The 24302-nt window shown below is 42.6% G+C and overlaps 1 protein-coding gene across 5 annotated transcripts in view; it reads right to left on the bottom strand.

The window, feature by feature from the left end:
- The window catches only part of LOC126074848 (DCN1-like protein 1), a 132916-nt gene that overhangs the window by 58844 nt on the left and 49770 nt on the right, over positions 1-24302 (bottom strand). For 3 of the 5 annotated variants that reach the window (XM_049881638.1, XM_049881645.1, XM_049881669.1), the window contains 4 exons: positions 20751-20800; positions 18499-18636; positions 16715-16822; positions 14829-14900 (listed from right to left, as the gene is read on the bottom strand). In XM_049881638.1, the coding sequence (XP_049737595.1) occupies positions 14829-14900; positions 16715-16822; positions 18499-18636; positions 20751-20800 (368 nt within the window). Of the gene's footprint in view, positions 1-997; positions 13426-14828; positions 14901-16714; positions 16823-18498; positions 18637-20750; positions 20801-24302 lie in introns of those variants that run through there. The other 2 variants (XM_049881660.1, XM_049881652.1) reach the window with 2 other exon arrangements.

The raw sequence follows: 24302 nt of genomic DNA, 5'->3' as shown, positions 1-24302 counted from the left end.
CCAAGCCATGGTATTTTCAATCGCATCATATGCATGTGAAAGCTAGACAATGAATAAGGAGGACCGAAGAAGAGTTGACGCCTTTGAACTGTGGTGCTGGCGAAGAATATTGAACATACCATGGACTGCCAAAAGAACGAACAGATCTGTCTTGGAAGAAGTGTGGCCAGAATGCTCCTTAGAGGCAAGAGTGGCGAGACTGCGTCTTACATACTTTGGACATGTTGTCAGGAAGGATCAGTCCCCGGAGAAGGACATCATGCTTGGCAGAGTACAGGGTCAGTGGAAAAGAGCAAGACCCTCAACGAGGTGGATTGCCACAGTGGCTGCAACAATGAGCTCAAGCATAACAACGATTGTAAAGATGGCTCAGTACCGGGCAGTGTTTCTTTCTGTTGTGCATAGGGTTGCTATGAGTCGGAACTGACTCGATGGCACCTAACAACAACAAAGCAGACTACCCTTCATAATGTAGGTGGGCCTCATTCAATCAGTAGAAGGCCTTAAGGGGAAAGAGGGAGTTTTCCCTACAGAGTATTCTGTCTTCAGACTATAAATAGACATTTTGCCATAACTTCTCCAGTCTTCCCCTCACCTGAGCTAGAGAGTATGGGACACTAGACTGTAGGACTCTCCAGCCTGTTTTCTGACGTACAGGCTTTGGGCTTGCCAGCCCCCCACAACTGTGAGCCATTCCTTAAAATTATCCATCCGTCCATCCGTCCATCTGTCCAATCCATCCAATCCATCCATCCATCCATCCATCCATCCATCCATCCATCCATCCATCCATCCATCCATCCATCCATCTGTCATCTATCAATCTATCTAATCTATCATCCTATCTAATCTATCTCTCTATCATCTATTTATCTCTCGATATAAGTACAGATATAAATATATAGAGATAGATGCTTATCTATCTCTAGGCAGATAAATATATTTATCTATATATCTATCTCTAGATAAATACAGGTATTTATAAATCTATATCTATCTAGATATAGATGAGTATCTTTATCTATATATCTATCCCTGTCTTTATCTTATTGGCTCTGTGTCTCTAGAGAACCCTAAGACAAATGGTTTTTACTCCCAAGGTTACAATTTCATCTCAAGTTGTGCTGAGTTTCCAAAAGGCGACTGGTCTGGCAAATGGCAAGGTATGACACTGTAGTCAATGGAAGCCAAGGGCCACAGCCCCATTAAGTTGGAAGATTCTCGACCAAGAAGCAATGTTTTCAGAAAAATGGGTAAGAGGGAAACAAAAGCAGTGGATGAAAGAAATTGCCTTTTTCTCCCCTGCCTGGGTATTTCCTGAGGCAGCGTTGTATAGTCAGGAAGTGGAGAATTCTGGAATGAAAAGTCCCAGGTTGAGTTTTGGCCCCAACAACTATGAAGAATGTGATCCTGTGGAAGTTACTCTCTTCATCTCAGTTCCCTTAATTTTCTACAAGGAGGCTGTTGGTGATACTTGCTTGTTGATAAAATACCGTAACATTATAAAAAGCTTTTACCGAAGCTGTTACCGAAGGCATAGTAAGGATACTGTCAAACATAAGAGTCTTTAGCTTAATTTTTCAAAAATGCATTATTAGATCGTCTTGACCCAGCAATTAACTTCTAGGAATCTATCCTAACAGACATAATTGAGCACAAGCAAAACAAGGTATTGTAAGGATGTTCACTGGAGCGTTTTCTGTAACAGCGAAAATTTGAAAACAACCTAAATGTCCGCCAGTAAAAAAAAAAAAAAAAAGGGTGTGGTTAAATAAATCATATACACTCGGGGGAATAAATGAAATATTTTGCAGCTATCGAACAGAAGGAAACTCTCCATATATTGTTATGGAAGAGTCTCTAAGACACATTGTTAAGTAAAAACAGCAAAGTGTAGAAAAATGGGTATAGAATGCTACCTTCTCTGTAAAAGGGAGGAAACTAGACGATAGACGGTATTTGCTTTTTAATGCATAGAGAAGCACGGAAGGATACAGAGGAAACAGGTTAACAGTGTTTACCTGCTGGCCAGAGTGGGAGGAGTGGCTGGTGGGAGGGAGATTTTCCACTGCAGACCTCTTAATATAGATTTTTAAATTTCTGAACCATGTGAATGTCTTTCCTATTCAAAAACTAACTTAGTATTTATTTGGGAACAGACAACATTTACATGGAAAAGGAACAAAATAATATTTACATGATAAAGAGACAAATAGTATTTACATGGCTTGTCTTACATAGGAAGCCCTTATGGCACAGTGGTTAAGAGCTTGGCTGCTAAGCAAAGGTTAGAAATTCAAATCCACCAGCTGCTCCTTGGAAATCCTATGGAGCACTTCTACCCTGTCCTATAGGGTTGCTATGAGTCGGAATCAACTCAATAGGAACGGGCTTGGTTTTTTTTTTTTTTTTTGGTCTCACATATAATAGATCTTCAATAATTATTTGACTTATTGTATTAATGTGGAGTAACTCCAGGCTTAAGGTGTGTGATGGGTCAGGCTTACAAGAGGAGCAGGCAGGTTGGTGGCGCAAATGGCTTGCTCTCAGCTGCTAACCGCAATTCAAATCTACCCAGCAGTGGCAAGGAAGAAAAACCTGATGATCTGCTTCCATGAGATGACAGCAAAACGAAACAGAAAACCCTGTGGAGTGCAGTTCTACTTTGAACCACATGGGGTCACTATGAGTCAGAACAGACTCAACAGCAACAGGTTTTAGGAAAGGCTGAGGGTGAGTCCTGCCCACCATGGGTAAGACAGCCCGCTCTGATTGGCAAAGCCAAAGTGGAAGCTCCACGTGGGGCCAGACGGGCAACAGGAGAACAAACTTAGGAGGGAAGCCAAGCTGAATTATAAGGAACTCGAAGCCTGCTTTGAGTAACGGAAAAAACCCACAATGCTTTTAAAATTTGGTTGGTAATGACAAAGGAATACTTGGGAAAAGAGAAGTCCTAAGTTATCTTTATTTTTTTGGGTGGTGGGTGAGATTTTAGAAGGAGAATCATTTCCAATCTAATCATAAGATTTAGGAAAATGACCTTGAGGGTGTATGCACAGAGAACTAAGTCAGTGGTCCTTGTGAGGAGGGGCGTTTCCATCAACTGTGGCTTGGAGGTCTAAGGAGTGTGCACTGTGCTCGGATCTCCCTGTGGGAGACCCAAGGCGTAGGGGCACCAAGGTGTTGCGATGCCCCAGGGATCCAGCAGGTGGGAGACAAATGTCAGGATGGTAGGGTGATCACAGGCATCAGGGCTATGATCTGGCAAGGCCCAGGCACCCCCTGGTCCAGAAGTAACTGTGTCCCCAGGGTTACTCACAGGGGGTAACGGGAGCCTGTGACTTTGAGAGCTGTGGGCAGGGCCTCCTGGGATGCCTGTACTCAGACTCTGGCTGAGAACTACTCATCCCAGGCTGTAGCTCCCTGGGGCCAGCACTCAGGGAACAGTCCACTGAGCAGGTTCCCTGCTCTGGGTATGCAGCAGGCATTTGTGGACAGCCACTTCCTCCTGTCTCACAATTTAAATCACATTTTCCTCTTCCCGGGCATTTTGAAGCTTAGTGTGAATATCTAGGAATGCTTTTTGAGATCCTTTGATGAAAGGTGCAATGGAAGTGCAAAGTATTACTACCAACACTGTAAATATTTTAACGACACAGCAGAAGCGCCATGGTTAGGCAGAACACAGACGCACATTCCAACCTCGAGGGTTCCCTAAGCAAACCATTTGAGGGTTAAGAACAGTGAGTGTGCAAAAGTGAAAAGAGAAGCCACTAGTTCAGCTAAGAGACCTGCCCACTCTGCTGTCCAGTGGAAGTGGTGATGCCCGCACACACTCAGGCTGAAGCCGGACAGGAAGCTTCCCTCCAGCACCAGCTGCACAGGTGTGTGACACACGATGGGACAGGTGGAGAAAGTTCAGGCCTAGCCTGCGTCAAAAAGACAACGAGCTGCCCCTGGGTAAGCTGCTGTCCCTTCAGCACACGGGGTCCAGTGACAAGCTGACTGGGCAACCTCTGAGTGATGCAGAGGGAGGAGAGGATGGAGGTCCCTCTGAGAGCAATGCAATCCCCTGTGGTTGGCAGGTGCCCGGTGACACCTAAGCAGGCTGGGCTGGCGGGAGCCAGGAAAGCAAGAGGAGAGACTGGTGATGCATGTCCAAGCAGAGTTTTTCATCACCCTTGTGTGATGACCTGCAAGTTTTGCTGGCAAGATTAACCACCTAGGCCGAATTTAGAGCAGTGTCTCAATTGCTCCTGAGCAGTAACTGGAGTTAGAAGTTAATAACTACCCACTGAGTGGAAGCCTTGGTGGTTCAGGGGTAGAATTCTCACCTTCCATGTGGGAGGCCCAGGTTCAATTCCTGGCCAACGCACCTCATATGCAGCCACCACCCGTCTGTCAGTGGAGGCTTGAGTGTTGCTATGAAGCTGAGCAGATTTCAGTGGAGCGTCCAGACTAAATGAAGTAGGAAGAAGGTCTGGCGATGTACTTCCAAAAATGAATCCGTAAGAACCCCATGGATCACAATGGTCTGATCCACAACTGTCCATGGGGATGGTGTGGGGCCAGGATGCGTTTTGTTCTGCCGTGCGTGGGGTCCCCGTGAACTGGGGGCCGACTCAAGGGCAGCAGACAACAAAAGCTGAGTACAACGACAACAGGTGAGTATAAACGGTGTGCCGGGCACATCACTAAAGTCAACTCTAGTTTCTCAGGTAATCCCCAGAACCCTGTGGGGCACTGCTACAAATCCCCACTTTACAGCAAGGTTAAATGACCGGCCCAAGGCAGCTAGTGAGGGGCAAAACTAGGATCTGAGTGCAAAAATTTTAATGCCAAAGCTGTGTTTTGAATGCAGTGCTATGTAGCGAGTAAAAAGCAACCACCAGGGCTCCTAACGTTTGCTGTGCTCCTGATTATTATACGCCTGAATGCCTGTATGCAGAACGCTACTGTCACAAGTAAGGAAACCAACTGTTTCCTTCCAACTATCATGACTCAGGTTTTGATGCCTACAAATGGAACGCGGTCAAATGAAGAGCTACTGATAAGTCAGTGAGATGTGGCCAGAGCTGTCTGCCCCGCCCACAGTCCAGGCGTCATAGTTGGTCCTCTTTTGGACTCAGTGTCTCCAGTCTCTCTCCACTTTCCAATCTGTACTCTAGACACTGGACAGAAATAACAGTGTGACATTCAATGGCTCTCCAAGGCCCCCAGAATATAGTCCTTTCTGGGACAGGCAGCCGCTTCCCCAGCCCCTCTCTGCCAAGGCCCCTGCAGCCCAGCCCGTGCTGGATCCCTCTGTGCCTGACCTCATGGTACACTCACATGCCTTACTGTTATTATTAGCCCTTGCCAGTCCCTCTACCCACAAGGAACAAGTCTTACCACTTCTTTCTCCATCTGGCAAATGGCTGTCCTTCAAAGCCCAGTTCAAATGCCATTGCCTCTCCCTCAGTCTCCTCTGACCCAAAGTACAATTTATTACTGCACTCACCTGGCCTCCCACGTCCCCTGCTGCACAGGCATATTACCCTACTTGTCATATGCTGTTGACTTGCTTTGGAACGAGATGCTGCCCGGTCCTGTGCCATCCCTGTGATGGGTTTTTGATTAGACTGTTGTGATCCATAGGGTTTCCACTGGCTGATTTTCAGAAGCAGACTGCCAGGCTTCTCTTCCTAGTCTGTCTTAGTCTGGAAGCTCTGCTGAAACTCATTCAGCATCATAGCAACACATAAGTTTCCACCCACAGGCAGGTGGTGGTGGTTATGCATAACATGCATTGGCTGGAATCAAACCTGGGTCTCCTGCATGGAAGGTAAGAATTCTACCGCTGGACCACTAAGGCCCCTATTACAGTAGTTGCTGCTGTTAGGTATCATCAAGTCGCTTCTGACTCACAGCGACCCTACGTTCCACAAAATGGAACACTGCCCAGTCCTCTACCATCCTCACAATCCTTGCTTGCTATGGTTGAGCCCATTGTTACAGCCACTGTGTCAATCCATCTCATTGAGGGTCTTCCTCTTTTTCACTGACCCTCTACCAAGCATGATGTCCTTCTCAAGGGACTGGTCCCTCCTGATAACATGTCCAAAGTACATGAGACCAAGTCTCGCCACCCTCGTTTCTAAGGAGCACCCTGGCTGTACTTCTTCCAAGACAGATTTGTTCATTCTTTTGACAGTCCATGGTATATTCTCTATTCTTCATCAACACCGTAATTCAAACGCATCAATTCTTTTTTCAGTCTTCCTTATTCATTGTCCAGCTTTCGCATGCATATGAGGTGACTGAAAATCATGGTTTGGGTTGTGTGTGCCTCAGTCCTCAAAGTGACATCTTTACTTTCTAACACTTCAAAAAGATCTTTTGCAACAGATTTGCCCAATGCAATACATTGTTTGACTTCCTGACTGCTGCATCCATGGTCGTTGATTGTAGATCCAAGTAAAATGAAATCCTTGACCACTTCAATATTTTCTCCATTTATCATAAAGTTGCTTATTGGTCCAGTTTTGAAAATTTTTGTTTTCTTTATGTTGAAGTGTAATCCATACTGAAGGCTGTAGTCTTTCATCTTCATGAGTGTTTCAAGTTCTTTCTACTTTCAGCAAGCAATGTTGTGTCATCTACATAATGCAGGTTGTTAATGAGTGTTCCTACAATCCTGATGCCCCATTCTTCTTCATACAATCCAGCTTCTTGGATTCTTTGCTCAACACAAAAAGAGTAAGTATGGTGAAAGGATGCAGCCCTGATGCACACCTTTCCTGACTTTAAACCACGCAGTATGCCCTTGTTCTGTTCGAACGACTGCCTCTTAGTCTATGTATATGTACGGGTTCCTCATGAGCACAATTAAGTTTTCTGGAATTCCCATTCTTTGCAGTGTTTTCCATAATTTGTTATGATCCACACAGTCGGATGCCTTTGCATAGTCAATAAAACACAAGTAAATATCTTTCTAGGATTCTCTACTTTCTGCCAAGATTCATCTGACATCAGCAATGATATTCCTCATTCCACATCCTCTTCTGAATCCAGCTTGAATTTGTGGCAGTTTCCTGTTGATGCAGTGCTGCAACTGTTTTTGAATGATCTTCAGCAAAATTTTACTTGTGTGTGTGATATTAATGATACTGTTCAATAATTTCTGTGTTCTATATATATATATATAAAATTAGATTGCCTCTTTGGAATGGGCACAAATATGGATCTCTTCCAGTCGGCTGGCCAGGTGGCATCTTCCAAATTTCTTGGCACAGATGAATGAGTGCTTCCAGTGCTGCATCTGTTTGTTGAAACAGCTCAGTTGGTATTCCATCAATTCCTGGAGCCTTGTTTTTTTGCCAACGCCTTCAGTGCAGCTCGAATTTCTTCTTCAATACTGTTGGTTCTTGATCATCTGCTACCTCCTGAAATGGCTGAATGTTGACTAATTCTTTTTGGTATAGTGACTCTGTATTCCTTCCATCTTCTTTTGATGCTTCCTAGGTCATTCAATATTTTGCCCACTGAATCCTTCAATATTACAACTCAAGGCTTGAATTTTTTCTCTAGTTCTTTCAGCTTGAGAAATGCCAAGCATGTTCTTCCCTTCTGGTTTTCTATCTCCAGGTCTTTGCACATGTCATTAGAATAGTTTGTCTTCTAGAGCTGCCCTTCGAAGTCTTCTGTTCAGCTCTTTTACTTCATCATTTCTTTCATTTGCTTTAGCTACTCTACATGCAAAAGCAAGCTTCAAAGTCTCTTCTGACACCCATTTTGGTCTTTTCTTCTTTCCTGTCTTTTTAATGACCTCTTTCTTCACATATGATGTTCTTGATGTCATCCCACAACTAGTCTGGTCTTGGATCATTAGTGTTCAATGTGTCAAATCTATTCTTGACATGGTCTCTAAATTCAGGTGGGATACTCAAGTTTGTACGTTGGCTCTCGTGGACTTGTTTTAATTTTCTTCAGCTTCAACTTAAGCTTGTATGTGAGCAACAGATGGTCTGTTCAGTAAAACCGATCTTGTTCTAACTGGTGATATTGACCTTTTCCATCATCTCTTTCCACAGATGTAGTCGATTTGATTCCTGTGTATTCCATCTGGCGAGGTCTGCGTGTATAGTGGCCATTTGCGTTGTTGAAAAAAGGTATGTGCAACAAAGTCGCTGGTCTTGCAAAATTCTATCTCCAGCCCTGTTTCTATCACCAAGGCCATATTTTCCAACTACCGATCCTTCTTCTTCATTTCCAGCTTTCACATTTCAATCATCAGCAATTATCAGTGCATCTTGATTGTGTGCTTGATCAATTTCAGACTGCAGAAGTTGGTAAAAATCTTCAATTTCTTCATTTTTGGCATTAGTGATTGGTGCATAAATTTGAATAATAGTCATATTAAGTGGTCTTCTTTGTAGGTTTATGGATATTATCCTATCACTGACAGGGTTGTACTTCAAGACTGATCTTGAAATGTTCTTTTTGACAATGAATGTCCACCATTTGTCTTCAATTTGTTATTCCTGGCATAGTAGACCACATGATTATCTGATTCAAAATGGCCAATACCAGCCCATTTCAGTTTACTAATGCCTAGGATACTGATCTTTATGTGTTCCATTTCATTTCTGATGACTTCCAATTTTCCTAAATTCATACTTTGTACATTCTACATTCCAATTATTAATGGATGTCTGCAGCTGCTGCTTCTCATTTTGAGTCCTGCCACATCAGTAAATGAAGGTCCTGAAAGGTTGACTCCATCCACATTATTAAGGTCAACTACTTTGGAGGCAACTCTTGCCCAGTCCTATTTTGAGCACCTTCCAACCTGAGGGGCTCATCTTCCAGCACTATATCGGACAATGTTCTGTTGCTATTCACAAGGTTTTCACTGGCCATTTTTTTTTTTTAATTTCCAGGTCCTTTTTCCTAGCCTGGAAGCTTTGCTGAAACCTGTTCACCACGGGGGACCCTGCTGGTATTTGAAATAATGGTGGCATAGCTTCCAGCATCACAGCAACATGCAAGTCCCCACAGTATGGCAGACCGACAGACAAGTGGTGGTTACACTAGTTACTACCAATTATATCACATTTTTCTATGCGGTGGATCCTGTCTCCCATTACGCAGGGCCAAGGCAGAAACTACTTCCTCCCATCGTTGTTTGCAGAGGCCCTGGTATACAGCAGAAGCACTCTGAGAGTGTCTGTGGGATGAACAGGTGCAGTCATGTGCAAAGGAATGCTGTGCACGTTGCTCCTCACTTGGCAACGATCTTTGCCCTGTTTTTTGTTGGTTTGACTTACGATGACCCCATGTGTAACAGAGATCTGCTCCATAGGGTTTTCTTGGCTGTAATCTTTTTTTTTTTAATATTTCTTTCTTTTTCTGTTTTAATGTTCTAAAACATTACAAGGTTTACAGAACTAACTTCTCATTAAACAATTACTACACATATGGTTTTATGACATTAGTTACCAACCCCACCACATGCCAACACTCTACCCTTCTCAACCTTGGGTTCCCTGTTATCAGCTTTCCTGTCCCCTCCTGCCTCTAGTCCTTGCCCCTGGGCTGGTGTGTCCCTTAAGTCTCATTTGGTTTTATGGGCCTGTCTAATCTTTGGCTGAAAGGTGAACCTCAGGAGTGACTTCACTATTGAGCTAAAAGGGTGTCCAGGGCCACACTCTAGGGGTTTCTCTAGTCTCTGTCATACCAGTAAGTTTGTTTTTTTTTTTTTTTTAGTTAGAATTTTGTTCTAGATTTTTCTCCAGCTCTGTCCGGGACCCTCTATTGTGATCTCTGTCAGAACAGTCAGTGGTGGTAGCCAGGCACCATCTATTTGTGCTGGACTCAGTCTGGTAGAAGCCGTAGTACTTGTGGTCCATCAGTCATTTGGACTAATCTTTTCCTTGTGTCTTTGGTTTTCTTCATTCTTCCTTGCTCCAGATGGGGTGAGACCAGTGGAGTATCTTAGATGGCTGCTCACAAGCTTTTAAGACCCCAGACACTACTCACCAAAGTAGAATGTAGAACAGTTTTATAAACTATGTTATGCCAATTTAGGTAGATGTTCCCCAAGACCTATGGTCCCTACAGCCCTCACTGGGGGCTTTATAGAAGCAGAACACCAGGCCTGTTTCTCCCCCAGTGCCACTGGGTGGGATCTAACTGCCAACCCTTTGATTACCAGCCAAGCGCAAACTGTATGCGCCACCCAGGGACCTTAGCTGACGATGATCTTAAAGAATTAAACCAATATGTGGCCAACTGAGCTAGAAAGCTTCAAAGTTCCTTCTGTATACACATCCCCATTGCGATCACTTATTGATGAAATAGGGAAGAACTCTACCAATTTCCACTGCAGGATATGGAAGGGGGTGAACACCAACCCAAAATCTCCCACAGAGGCCTTTGTTTTCCCTGTTTAAAATGGCGGAAATTTTGTTCGGAAAGGGAAAATGGTTCCGTTGCTAAGAATATAGTTTAAAGCCCACCGGTTTAGACGGTCCAGTCCATTATTAACTCATGTCTAAATGTCTATAAGGTGCCCTGGTAATGCAATGGTTAAGTGCTCGGCTGCTAACCAAAAGGTCAGTGGTTTGAACCCACCATCCACTCTGCAGGAGAAAAGACCTGATGATCTGTTCCCACAGATTTCAACCTAGGAAACCCTGTGGGGCACTTCTATCCTATAGGATCGCTGTGATCAGAATCGACTCCACAGCATACAACAAATATCTGTTTAAGAATTTTTTCCTAAATTGTTTCCCAGTCTCTAGTCTTTTACTTCCTCCATTCACTCAATGTACCTCCAGCTGCCAGATGAAATTTTTTCCTTCATATTTTTAAAAACTTTACTTGAATCGTAAAAAGTTTATATGTAACATGTGAAGTACAATTGTATAATGAACACAACCACCCAGCTCAACATCTAGAACATTAACAGTAGCCTGTACCCACCTGTACAGATCTTATCCATCCCATCCGTTTGCCTAATCTCCAAAGCCAGTCAGTGTCTTTGACTTTGAGTTCTTTATTCCATTTTTAAGAAAATAGATTTATCGCAAATATGTACGTGCTTAAACAATATACTGCCAGGTTTGCTGATTTTGGAGGTCTGTAAAGTGGCACCACACTGTATGTAGTTGTCTGGGATGTGCGTACTTCATTTGGCATTGTTGCTGTGTACTGTCGAGATCGTATCTTTCTTCTGAGGTGAGTGGGCTTGAACTGTCAACCTTTCAGTTAGCAGCCAAGTGCTTAACCACTGTATACCAAGGCTCCCTCACTTAGCAGTGTGATTCCAGGATTCATCCCTGTTGATGTTCTGAAGTCTGTTTATTTGTTGTTACATAGTATTCTGTTGTGTGCCATACCAGTTAATCACCCCTTCTCCTGCCTAACAAGGTTGATTGTTTCCAATGCATTTCTATTGCAGGCAACCAGCCAGGAATGTTCTGGGCCAGGTGTCCACTTAGGGATTTCTAGGAGTGGGAGGTTAGGTCATGGGGTGAGCAAAAGGTCAACCTTGTAAAATGTTTCTCAAAGGGGCTCTAACAGCCAGATAAATTTTCCCAAATTATCACTGCTTTCCCTGCTAAAAACTAACTCAACGTAACCTCTACATGCAAGATAAAAACCCCAACCCTGGCGTTCAATACCAGCTATCATCTGACCCCAACCCAGATTCCACACCTTCTCTCTCATAACCCCCAGGAAGCTCCCGCTCCAATCGAGCAATCTGCTACCTGGCACAGAACACACCTTGCTCATTTTCAACAGTGAACCCACGCTCACACACCTTCCTCATTACCTGTCTGTAACTCCATCCCCAGCACCTGCCCCTGGTCCTATGAAACCTAGCCCAATCACACTGTCCACAGGACTCTCTCATTCGCCATGGCTGCTAAAACACCTGTTTTCTACGCTAGTCACGTGACAGCAGTCTCCACCCCCACCCCCCACACACATCTTTTTAGACAGTGGAGTTTCAGGTTGCCTTGTTAGAAAAATGGACATTCTAACTAAGCTGTTTGATCAGACTTTTTGAGAACTCAGCATTCCCTGATTTAGGATTGGGTACCTTTCTTACCACTGTCTTGATGATGGACTTGGCAGCCAGAGATGAATTAATTGTGGATGTGATGTTTTCCCATATAATACAATTTCTGACATGAGTATGTCTTACCTGTCCAGTGAAACCACAGGCACCTTAATGTACACGAACCATGTTTTACATTTCTTTGTATTCTCTGTAATATTTAACACAGTCTCACATAGTCAGCAAGGACTCAATTCAACAAGTACTTAAACACTTCACTGAATACAGGAAAACACAGAGCGGCAAACAGAATCTCAACAAAAGTAAAGCAATAAAATCGAAAGGGTATCTTTCCTCATGAAAAGGGTGTTTTCCAGAAAATAATTTTAAGTAGATTCAAGCTTTCCATCCTTATCCACTCTTTTGGGAAATTATTTTTTCAACTTTCCCCCAAATGAAATACACATAAATAATATGATGCATAGTATATAAATATATAATACATGACATACAATGTATTATAAATAACATAAATAGTGTATATAAAATATAGGTACTTATACATAAAAATCCTTGGAAACTCTATGGGACAGTTCTACTCTGTCCTATAGGGTTGCTATGAGTCGGAATCGACTTGACGGCACTAGGTTTGGTTTTTTTTTTTTAATACATAAAAATGTGTCTATGTTTTTTATAAGCTTAGAAAATATCGTAGGAGCAGCAACAGTCTGGATAAAAACTTTCCAATCACAGAGACCAGAAACAAACAATATCTGTATCTTTAAACTGCCTACTAAGTTACTCCTTGGAAATAACAAAACCTTGGGTGAGTTCAGCAATATGGAATCTATCTCTGAAAAATGTTCCTGTCCATTTTCAGCATGATTGTAACTACGGACAAGTAATTCAATTCAGTTAAACAACTTTCTCTCTTCCAATCTTTTTTTTTTTTTTTTGCACCTTCCCAAAGACACTACGTTGTCTAAAACCTGAGGCAGAAACAAACGTTAACGTCAAACAAAAAAGTAAATCCAATTTTATTCATATGAAATATTTTGAGATAATTCATCATATTTGTGTCCCACGTGCATGATTCTCAAGTATGGAAAGGTTTTAGCACAATCATTTAACATAATTGAACAATCACTTAGTAAAACCGATGTCTATTAGGCCCCAGCAGAGCCAGAAGGCACCTTCTCTTGTGATATGAAGGGAAGATACTGCTTCACTGGCTGTTTCTTTAATGGAGTTTACTCTGATTCCCTTTTGTCAGATTCTTCCTCCTCAAACTCGATTAAAGGAGCATGTCTGTTGGCCTGAGAACCTTCTTTGTAGAAAATTTTCTTTATGGTGCCATCCTTTGGGGCCTTTATGGTGTGCTGCACAGGCATAAGAAAGAAGCAATGGCGGCAATACTAACAAGGACTGAGGAGACACCATGCCAGAAAGTTAGGTGAAAAGTAAAGTGTGGTCAGTTGTTCAGATGCCGTGTAGTCCCCAGTGTCTGCCACCTCCTTTCATCCCAGCACACAAAGAAAATGAACACCTGTGGCATGCTGGGGGCCAAGAGGATGCCATGTGGCAGCACACTTGTAACCCATTCACAGCACACTGGGCGGGAAGCTCTGGTCTAGCTTGCAGCTTTCCAAACAAGCTTCACATTAAAATCTCACTTGGAGAGCTTTAAAAAACACTGATCTGTGGGTCCCACGGCCAGAGATTCCAATTCAGCTGGTCTGAGGGAGGTAGTTTTTTAAAGCTCCTCAGGTAACTGCAATATGCAGGCAGGGCTGAAAACCATGTCTACATAACCCAATCATCGAAAAACATAAACAGGTGTTTTTTTTTTTTTTACCGTCTGATAGAGGTGACAGTTTACAGAGCTAAGCAGCTTCGCATTCAGCAGTTTACACACAGCTTGTTTTGTGACATGGGCTGAAATCCCCTCAATGTGTCAGCACTCTCCTCTCTTCCTCCCTGGGTTCCCCATTTCCATTCGCCCAGCTTTCCTGCCCCTTCCTGCCTTCTGAGCTATGCTCCTGAGTGCATGGTTCATAGTTCTGAGGTTCACCTTCCTCGCAAATGTTACTGTTCCCTTTATAGCCTGTCTATGGTTTTTTTTTTTTTTTATGGTTTGGCTGAGAGGTGATCTCTGGGAGTGGGTTCAGTTCCAGGTTTGAAAAGCAGCTAATTTAACTTGATTGAGGTTTTTCACTTTGCTTTTGATACCTAGTAGGAGCCCTGGTGACACAGCGGTAAAGCTCTCGGCTGCTAACTGAATGGTCAGCAGTTCGAATCCACCAGCCACTTCTTGGAAACTGTATGGGGCAGTTCTACTCTGTCCTGTAGGGTTGCTATGAGTCAGAATCGACTCAATGGCAAGGGGTTTGGTTTGGGTTGATACCTGGCATTCTAAGCTCGGTCCTAGAAAATACCAAGAGTTAACCTTCAGCTGGGCGACTGTCTGATTCTAAGTTATTGAGCACTTCGTGAATTTCAGAGTCAGAAATAATAGATGCGATAACGGGATTTCACAAAATTAGAATAAAAATGTATAATTTCAGAATCAGAAATAATAGGTGCGATGGTGGGGTTTCATGAAATTAAAATAAAAATGTATTTACGAAAAGGAGGGGTTGGTTTTGTTTCCTGAAGGTTAGTGCTTAATCGATCCATGGCTCCTAATATTTAAAATGGTCTTAACTTATAGATCAGGGAAAAGAACACCTGCACCCAAAAGCTCCCAAGTTTACTTGGCAACTGAAGGTGCGATTTCGCTCACCTCCATCTTCATGGCGATCATAACCATTAAGGAATCTCCAGTGTTTACTCTGTCTCCAGCTTTCACGAACACCTAGAGATTCAGAGTAACATGTTGGTATTTAAAAACAGGTCCTTCGTGGTCCACAGAGCTAGTATATAAATGGATGTGGAAGTGTGGGAGCATGCCTGGTAACAACAAATGTACTGGTGCAAGATGGAGACCCGGAGATGAATCTGCTGGCATTGCTGGCACTGCTGTTGCTGGAGGGCACTGCTCCGCTCCCCATTCCCACCCCCAAAACCATCTACATTTGCTTGAATCAGATGAATATGGTTTATGTATCTTGGGATCCTTTTGATTTTTCACAAAAATACAGACAAGATGCACCACCAACGCACTAAAAAAACCAAACCAAATCTGTTGCCATCGAGTTGATTCTAACTCATAGCTACCCTACAGGACAAAGGAGAACTGCCCTACAGGGTTTCCAAGGAGCGGCTGATGGATTCTAACTGCTGACCTTTTGGTTAGCAGCCGAGCTCTTAACCAGAGTGCCACCAGGTTCCTACCACCACCAGGAGAGGGTGTAATATGCTTAAATGTCTTCTATACAGGCAAGGACCCCAACGGGAACCCTGTGGGGCTTCGCTGTCCCATAGGGTTGCTGTGAGTCAAAGTCAACTCAACGGCAAGGGGTTTGGTTTTTTTTGTTGGTTTATAGGCAGTGTAGAGGGATGAGGACCGTGACTGGTTTTCTAGTTTGTGTCGTCTAGGATAGCATTCCAAGTCTTCAGGGTCCTGTGGAGTAAATGTGTAGACGACCTTCATGTGAGAGAATTAAATTTATCAGCAACCCCAGGAAAACGTCTCCGTTTACCTTTTACACATATAAATGAGCTTACATTCAGATGGTCTCGCTGTCTCACTGGCTAACATGGTCACCAGGAGTTTCTGGAACCCTTAGGTCCTGTAGCAGAACCGGTTCTAAAGTCAGGGTGTGCAGCCAGGACCGTGATGAGTCAGAGACACCCTGGGAGCCCGTAAATCACCCAGTGCTGGGCGATGCTCTAGTAGAGTGAGATGTGAGCAATGGCCTGGGCTTGGGGGCCAGTTATAGGGAAGATGTCCCTCTTTCAACACATGAACAGAACCCCGTGCAGATGCCCATGCTAGGAGGGGCCTGTGGGGACTGAGATTAAGCGAGCTAAAAGCAGATCCAGGCCCTCCTACCCCATCCCCTCTAGGGCAAACATTCCCAGTGGGAAATCATGGGTGATGCCTCCCACATTATTTAAATAGTCCCTTCCCATCCCCCTTTTTTGGGTGCCAAGAATATATAGTTGAATTGTTATGAATTAAATGCACTTGAGGGGATTCTACTGCATTCAGGTATATAAAAGGTGATGTATCACCATTTGAAATTACATCAGTGTAGATCTCAACTCTGAAAATACATGGTGTCCCAAACAAAGCATGCTGTTCTTCACCAATACAGGCCTTTCTACTTTCATTTAACACAGATAAAATTATGAACATTAGAGAAAACATCATCATTTTATGATAAAATCATTTGCTGTTAAATTTAAAATTAAAAACCAGCCCTTTTGGATAATGGTAGGTGAATGCTACACTTTAAACATTAAGAAGATAATTTGGATTATTTGTCAACTTGATGGAAATTCCCACCTTCAAAAACAGCAGTCTATCATAAATTACGTAAATAGGTATTTGCACTGAAGACTGTAATACAGAATTTGAATCTATAATAGATTTTGTTTTTTCTTGAAATGGATGCTTATCCATGAGCAAGATTTAGGGAGGAAAAAGGATATATATGACAAAGCTCAACAAAGACATTTATTAACCCTTATTGGGTATCTTTCTACACACGTCACATAGTTTACCTTTTCAATGGTTCCAGTCATAGGAGCTATGGTGCCTCCCTGAGTTCCCTCAGAGCTCAGTGAGGACAAGTATTTGGGTACTGGAATGTCAACCTGAACACTTCCTTCCTGTAAACAGAAAACAAGCTTCAAATGGAATCAAGACCCTTTCACTGAATTTTTACTAATATGCCTGAGGAAATGATTGCCTTCAAACAATTTGTTAAATATTAAACAACAACAAAAACAGTTGTTGAGTTGATTCCAACTTATGGCAACCTCATGTCTGTCAGAGTAGAATTATGCTCCAAAGGGTTTTCAATGGTTGATTTTTTTGGAAGTAAATGGCCAGACTTTTCTTCAGAGGCACTGCTGGACAGACTTAAATCTCCAACCTTTTGGTTAGCAGCAGAGTGCATTAATTGTGTGCGCCACCAGGGTTCTTATCCAGCTTTGTGACCTTGAGCAGATTACTAGCCCTGTCTCAGTCTTGGTTTCCCACTGTAAAGGAGTAACGATGTACATGCCCCTCACAGGGAATTGGAATAACGTTACAGCCGTATGTAATGGACAGCCCGCTGCTAGAAGCCACGCTAGCAGCATCCTCACTATCATGATAATAATAACAACACTGTAGTCATCATTTACCAAGTGCTTAGTCTGTGCCAGGAGTTATTCTTGACACTTACAGAGACCGTGTCATTTAGTCATCACAACAAGCCTAGCAGAGAAGTACTGTCATTCTTTCAGTTTATTGACAGGGAAGCTGGAGCACAGAGTTTAACTTGCCCAAGACCACACAGCTAACAGACAGCAAGGCCTGGATTGTTCTAAAGCAGCTTCATTCCAGAACCCATACCCTTTACCACTCCACTATACTGCCTCTCAGGAGCCCTGGTGGCGGAGCAGCTAAGAGCTCGGCTGCTGACCAAAAGGTTGGCAGTTCAACTCCACCAGCTGCTCCTTAGAAACCCTATGGAGCAGTTCTACTCTGTCCTATAGCTTCGCTACGAGTCAGAATTGACTGGGTGGCAATGGGTTTGCATAGATGACTATGGAAAGACATTCCTTATAAAGGCCGGGTCATCCTGGACTCCAACACAGTAGTTTAATTACTGAAACTAAAGGCATCTCATCGCAAAGCAGTCTGATCTACGAGAGAGTTCTCAAATGTGAGAAGACCCCCGAAGATGCCACAGTATACTTTACAGTCCACTCTTCTTCTGCCCAGGCAGAATGCCAGGACTTGTTGAGGAGCAGGGTCCTAACTGAGAGTAACGGTTAGGAAACAGTCTCCTAACCAAACCCACACAAAGCCTGCCTTGACGTTCTTCACGGGCAAGAGACTACCACCAACCCCGCCTGCCTTCCTACTGCCTGCCTTCCTCACAAGGAACACCTGCTTCAGGCTCCTCATCCAGAGGTCCCTCCTCCCAGGTCCCCAGGATTCCCTGTGTCAGGAGGGTAGGGGTGCAGAAAGGTGGTCAGGCATCAGAACTCTCAGGGAGTGGCCCTCCACAGGGCAGGGGAGATGCTTGTCTGACAAAGGGGGTGGGCGTACATGTTTCAGAGCTGAAGGAGGAATATGGATGTATGTCTGTCAACGAGAACCTGTGTGAACAAAAGGGGCGAATGGAGAAACAGAGAAGGCAGGAATGTGGCAAAGAAACTCTTAGAGTGGAGAGAAAAATTGAGGAAGAAGTGGTCCCAGTAGTGGTCAGAGGAGGCTGGAGCCTTCTAATCTCCTTTAGTGGAAAGCTCTTCTTCCAAGCCCCAACAGTGATGCTATAGAGAAGAGACATCACCTTAGAAAATAGGTAAATTGTGTTTTCCAGGATAATTAGCTTCGCTTTAGTGGCAACTCCATTCACAGAACATTTCAGGTAAGTGCAGTCACCTTCACTGCAAAGATCACCAATGACTTGGAAAGTTTTATCGTCAATCTGAAAAAACAGAAAAATAAGATGCTTAAAATAAATGCACAACCCTACAGAATTAATAAGATCAGAATGAGTTCTTTACTATTAGCCGTTTCAAGAAATAACATGTAAAATATTAAAAATAAAAAGTCACAGAGAAACTTTCCCCAATGTTTCCTAAATGAAATAACTCTGCATAGAAATAACAGTAAGATAATTAAAAGGAAAAAAATTAGTTACCTAATATATCCATAGCACCATATTGTTATAGATAAAAGTTCATTTAAGAAATAGAATAGCAACAAAAACGTGAAATAAAAATACAAATGAAATTCGGCAAAATGATCAATACTCAGTTGAGTATATTACACATTAGCACTCATTTCTGAGTACCCAAAGTCCACTTCGGTTTCCCTGTGCCAAATTCAGAACTCCATAATTAGAGGGTATTTCTTTTCTCTCACCAACATGTAGATCCAATTTACTGGTTTTCAGTTAAGAAAATAAATTAGCTGGAGATTGACCAAATTTTTTCTCACTTTAGGAAAGAGAGTGCCATAGAACAGATTTCACACTGAACCTTTCAGAAAAGCTGACAAAAGAACACAAAATCTTTCCCTTTTAAAAGATGTTTACTTGCACACACACTCGAGAAAAAAATTCTCTCACACACATCTCTCTATCTTTTTTCATTTTGATTCCCTTGATGTTAGTATAGAAGTGCTGTGGCCATTCTTTTCAATTACGTAGACTAAGGTGAAATAGGTCCCACACAGCAGTATTTATACATTGGTTCTTGTCTATTCTAGGTTAAACAGGACATTTTGCTCTTCTTTGTAACCTACTAATGCAGCCATCTGAATGTCCGTGGAATCCTCAGAACACAAAGGTTGGTATGGGCAGCTGTGTGCAGAGGTTTACAAAAGCATGTCCTACATGTGTGAACGTAGCTCCAGGCACAGATAGAACAGATCTGCGACTGGCTTTGCCATTCACCAGGGAACAAGAAGGGGATCCCCAGGCCAGAGGTACCAACACGGATTAAAACTCTCACATGCAAAAGGAGGCTGACTTCCCACTGGTTGTGCTGAAGACAAAGGAAACTAATGTGCCTCAAAGTGCTGGGTGGCCTAAAGCGTATCATTGATGAACTCATTTTGCAGGATTTGAACTCTCTCAGCTCTTACCAAATATGATTTATTCTAGTCCCTGAATTTGTGCCTCACTACAGGAATTTGGTTGAGTTCCCACACCGTGTTTTAACCATTTTAGGTTAACTTTTACCAGTGTAACAAACATCGTTTAATTGAATGAAGCACATCATAAAATTTAAACCACAAGTCCTCAAAGTGTAACCTGTGGGTCCTTTAGCGCTCCCAAGATCCTTCAGGGGTCTGTGAAGTCAAAAGTATTTCCATAATAATACTCAGACGTCATTTGCCCTTTCAACCTCCATTCTCTTATGCATGTACAATGGAATTTTCCAGAAGCTACAGGACACATGATGATGTTATCATTACGATGGCTAATAGAACACGTGCTTGTACAGTCTTACACTTTACAATTTCTTCAGTGTAATTTTCCAACATGGTGAATATTAACATTTCTAACCTTCATAAACAAAAACTCCTTGGGGCCTCAATGATTTTCAAGAGTGTGGTATAGTGGTTAAGTGCTATGGCTGCTAACTAAAGGGTCAGCAGTTCGAATCCACCAGGCGCTCCTTGGAAACTCTATGGGGCAGTTCTACCCTGTCCTATAGGGTCGCTATGAGTCGGAATTGACTCGATGGCACTGGGTTGGGTTAAAGGGGTCCTGAGACCAAAATGTTTGAGAACTGCTGCTTTAGATTTAAGTTCACACATGTACATCAGGGCCTGTTAGGTGTCTGGTTCAAGACTACCATTTTTGCCAAGTTTTTATTTTTAAGGGACTCACAGCCATATTGAGGGAGTCAAACTGAGTCAGAAACTGCAGATGAGGTAATTTCCCCAAACTGGCCTGAAAGAAAAGCACAAGACATTCTCCTAGCTACGGTCATAACAATCAGTGAGAAACCAGAAAGTGAAAAAAGATCCCACTCCATATGAGAGTGATCAGATTTGGCTCTGAACTGTATAATAAAACCAAGAGCTTACCTGCATGCTATATGACCCGTCGTGGCTATATGTTACAGCTATGGCTACATCTTTAAACAAAAAAAGGGGAAAAATTAAAGAACAATTACAAGACATTTATTGGTTCAATAACAGAGATTCCAAAAAGTCTCACTTTCAACCTAAATGAACCAGTTGTTCACAGGGAAGTCAACATCTCTTAGCTGCATGTGTCAAGCATGTTCCAGTAAGGATGAATTTCAAACTTTTCTTTTTTCATGATGGAGTTTTAGAACTTTTAAGTTTGTAGAATATTTTAGATTTTTTCCTCCAACAGAAAAACTGCATTGTTACAGTTATCAAATGCAATGAACTGGTTAAAGAGAAGTTCCGGCTTAAGACACAATCTGCCATCTGTGGCATGATCGCTTCTGTGATCTTGACTAGTGTCTTTAATTCTCTGGGCCTTGATTTCCTGAGTCATTAAATGGATATAGGAATAGAACAATGATTAATGTGAAAGTGCTATATAAACAGAAACAGACTGTACAAATATAAGAAATTATTCATGTTACTCCCAGTGAATATGGTATAGGTTGCGTCACCCAGGGTCCCTTGAAGACTATTCTAGGAGACGGAAGTCAAAAGCTTTGTGGGATACAGGCCAGAGTCATTTCATCGACTCCTGACACTTCAGCCATGATTTTGATGATGTCAGCTCAAATCTGTTCATAACCCTGACCTTCCTTCTCCAGAACTCTGAGTCATTCCCAGCTGGATGCTCCACAGGCACCTTAAAATAAACGTGGTGGGTCCAACAAATCACCTTCCCCTCCAATCGCTTCCCCTCCTGACCTGGGAGCACCTTGACCAGCACAGAGTTCTCCGAGTCATCCAGTTTCAAGCCTGACTTCCTTGCCTCCTCCTTCTCCTTTGCTTTCACATCCAATAGTCACCAAAGAGCTGCCAAGTTCTCCTCTTTGACTGCCTGTCCTATGCATTGATTCCTTTCTATTCCCACTGCTCTACCCCGACTTAGCCCCACTGCCTGAGGAGGTCTTCCCAGTCCCTCCTGCTTCCTCTCTCAGCCCCTCCAGCTGAAGCTTTCTACCATGCTTGACCCACCTCCCCATCACACTCCAAATACTTGGCCTGGTACTGAAGGCCCCAACCTCTCAGTCTTACTTCTCACCATCTCCCTCTATGATCCTATGCTCCAACCAACTGAGAAAACATTCCAATGAATTTCTCCACATGTGGCTCTAGCTCTCCTTTCACTCTGCCGTTTACTCCTCTTCCTCCTTGGCTACGCTGCAGGTCCCCACCCACACCAACTGAACCCTCCTCCCGGCCATTCCATTCACAACCTGCTCACTGTTCTTAGGAAGAGTCTGCCTCAGCAGAGTGAATTCTCCCTCCTCTGAACTCTTAAACCTCTCCGTGTAAACCACCATTACAATTCTCCCCAACCCTGTTTTGCAATGAAGACTTCTTTATGTTTTTTTAAATTACAAAAATAAAAATGTGTACAAAAGGCAAACACTGAAGCATATAAAGTAAAAAATGAAAAACCCCCTTCTTGCTCAGGGGTAACTACAACTAGCACTTTAGTGTGTAAATCCTTTTTGACCTTTTTATTTTTTAATTGTGGTGAATATGTATGTAATAAAACAGGTGCCATTTTAATATATCTCACATGTACAATTCAGTGACATTAACTATGCTCATCACGTTGTTCAACTGTCACCATTATGTATTTCTGAGTTTTTCCATCACCCTCAATAAAAGCTATGTGTCCCCTACACAATGACTACCCGCCTCCTGCCTGCCCCTGGTAAGCACTAATAGACCTTGGTCTCTATACACTTGTCTATTCTAGATTTTTTACATAAACAGGGTAATATTTGTCCTTTTATGACTGACTTATTTCACTTGGCATGTTCTCAAGGTTCATCTGTGTTGTAGCATGTATCAGGACTTCATTTCTCTTTATGGCTGAGTAATACTCCACTGAATGTGTGTAGCATCTTTTGTTTATCCATTCCTCTGTTGATAGACATTTAGGCTGTTTCCATCTTTCAGCTATCGCAAATAGTGCTGAAATGAACACTGGTGTACAAGTACCTGTTTGCGTTCCTGCTTTCAGTTCTTTTGGTTATGTACCTAGGAGTGGAATTGCTGGATTATATGGTAGTTCCATGTCTAGCTTTTTGAGGAACTGCTAAACTGTTTTCTGCAGTGGATGTACCACTAGCAACGATGAGGGTTCCAATTTCTCCACAGCCTTGCCAAAACCTGTTGTTTTCCTTTCTTTTAATCACAGCTGTTTTAGTAGGCGTGAAATGACATCTCAATGTGGTTTTGATTTGCATGTCCCCAATGATTAACGATGCTGAGCATCTTTTCATGTGCTTAATGGCCATTTGTATTTCTTCTTTGATGAAATGCCTACGCGAGTCCTCTGCTATTTTTTGATTGGGCTGTTTGTCTTTCTGTTGTTTTCGGAGTTCTTACCCTTATTCAGATCCTTTTAAATGCACACTGAAGCAACTATTTTTCTTTTATAAAAATAGGATTATGTTATACATATTGTTCTGCAGCCAACTTTTTAAAATTAACATGTGACATACAGATCCACTTTTTTTTTGCAATGGCTATAAGGGGGTAGAGTTTAATAATAATGATGATGATAGCTAACATTTATTGACTGCTAACTACTTTACATCGTGAGCTAAATGTTTTCTATGTGTTGTCTCATTTAATACCTACAATAACCCCAGGCAGTAATTACCATACCACCCCCATTACTGTCAAGGACACTCGGTGCTTAGAGAGGAGAGTGACTTGCCCAAGAGTCACAGAGCAGAGGAGAGTCAGGATCTGAACCCACAGTCTCCATCTTCCCAACAGACACACTTCTCTTTGCCAAAACGGTACATTCCTTGAGAGAAAAAACAAGGACAAAGACATCCTTTTTTCTTTTCTCCACATCACTCGGCATATCTGTTTTTTCAAAAGCTTTCTACTGAATGTATGATGAACTTCTCCACCCTATACTGTCAACAGTCTTTAATCCTCCCAGGAGAAGATGCCTCCAATTACATCAAATTAGTTTTCTCTCAATGTATAAAAACATAAAAAGGATTCAACTGACATGAATGCCAATAGGATCATAGTAAAGACACAGCCAAGAAAACCTCTAAATTCTTTTTTGTACTGTAGGGTAACTGGACTTGTTTCTCTCCTCCCTACACATCTCTTGGCCCCCACAGGAGCACCTTCAACATCCTCTTATGTACTTTATGGAAGGCAGGATGGAAGTATGGCATGGCACAATGTCAGGTCAGCACATAACACCCTGGAGCATTGGTTCAAATCCTGACTCCACCAGTTATTTTCGGTATGACTTGGAAAATTACTCATCTCTCTGTGCCTTGGTTTACCCAGTTGTAATGCTGACTCTAAGATTAACATCTATCTCTTCAGTCTGTTCTGAAAACGCACAAGGCAGGGTGCTGTGAAACACGGCCACTAGTAACAAAGTAAGTACTTTTCACACCTTGAGTATTTAAAATACTTGGTCTTTCTCATTGA

Source organism: Elephas maximus, chromosome 1 (genome assembly GCF_024166365.1).
Source record: "Elephas maximus indicus isolate mEleMax1 chromosome 1, mEleMax1 primary haplotype, whole genome shotgun sequence".
Taxonomy (NCBI): Eukaryota; Metazoa; Chordata; class Mammalia; order Proboscidea; family Elephantidae; genus Elephas; species Elephas maximus.
The sequence above is the reverse complement of the archived record's forward strand: the minus strand, read 5'-3'. Positions and strand labels throughout refer to the sequence as shown.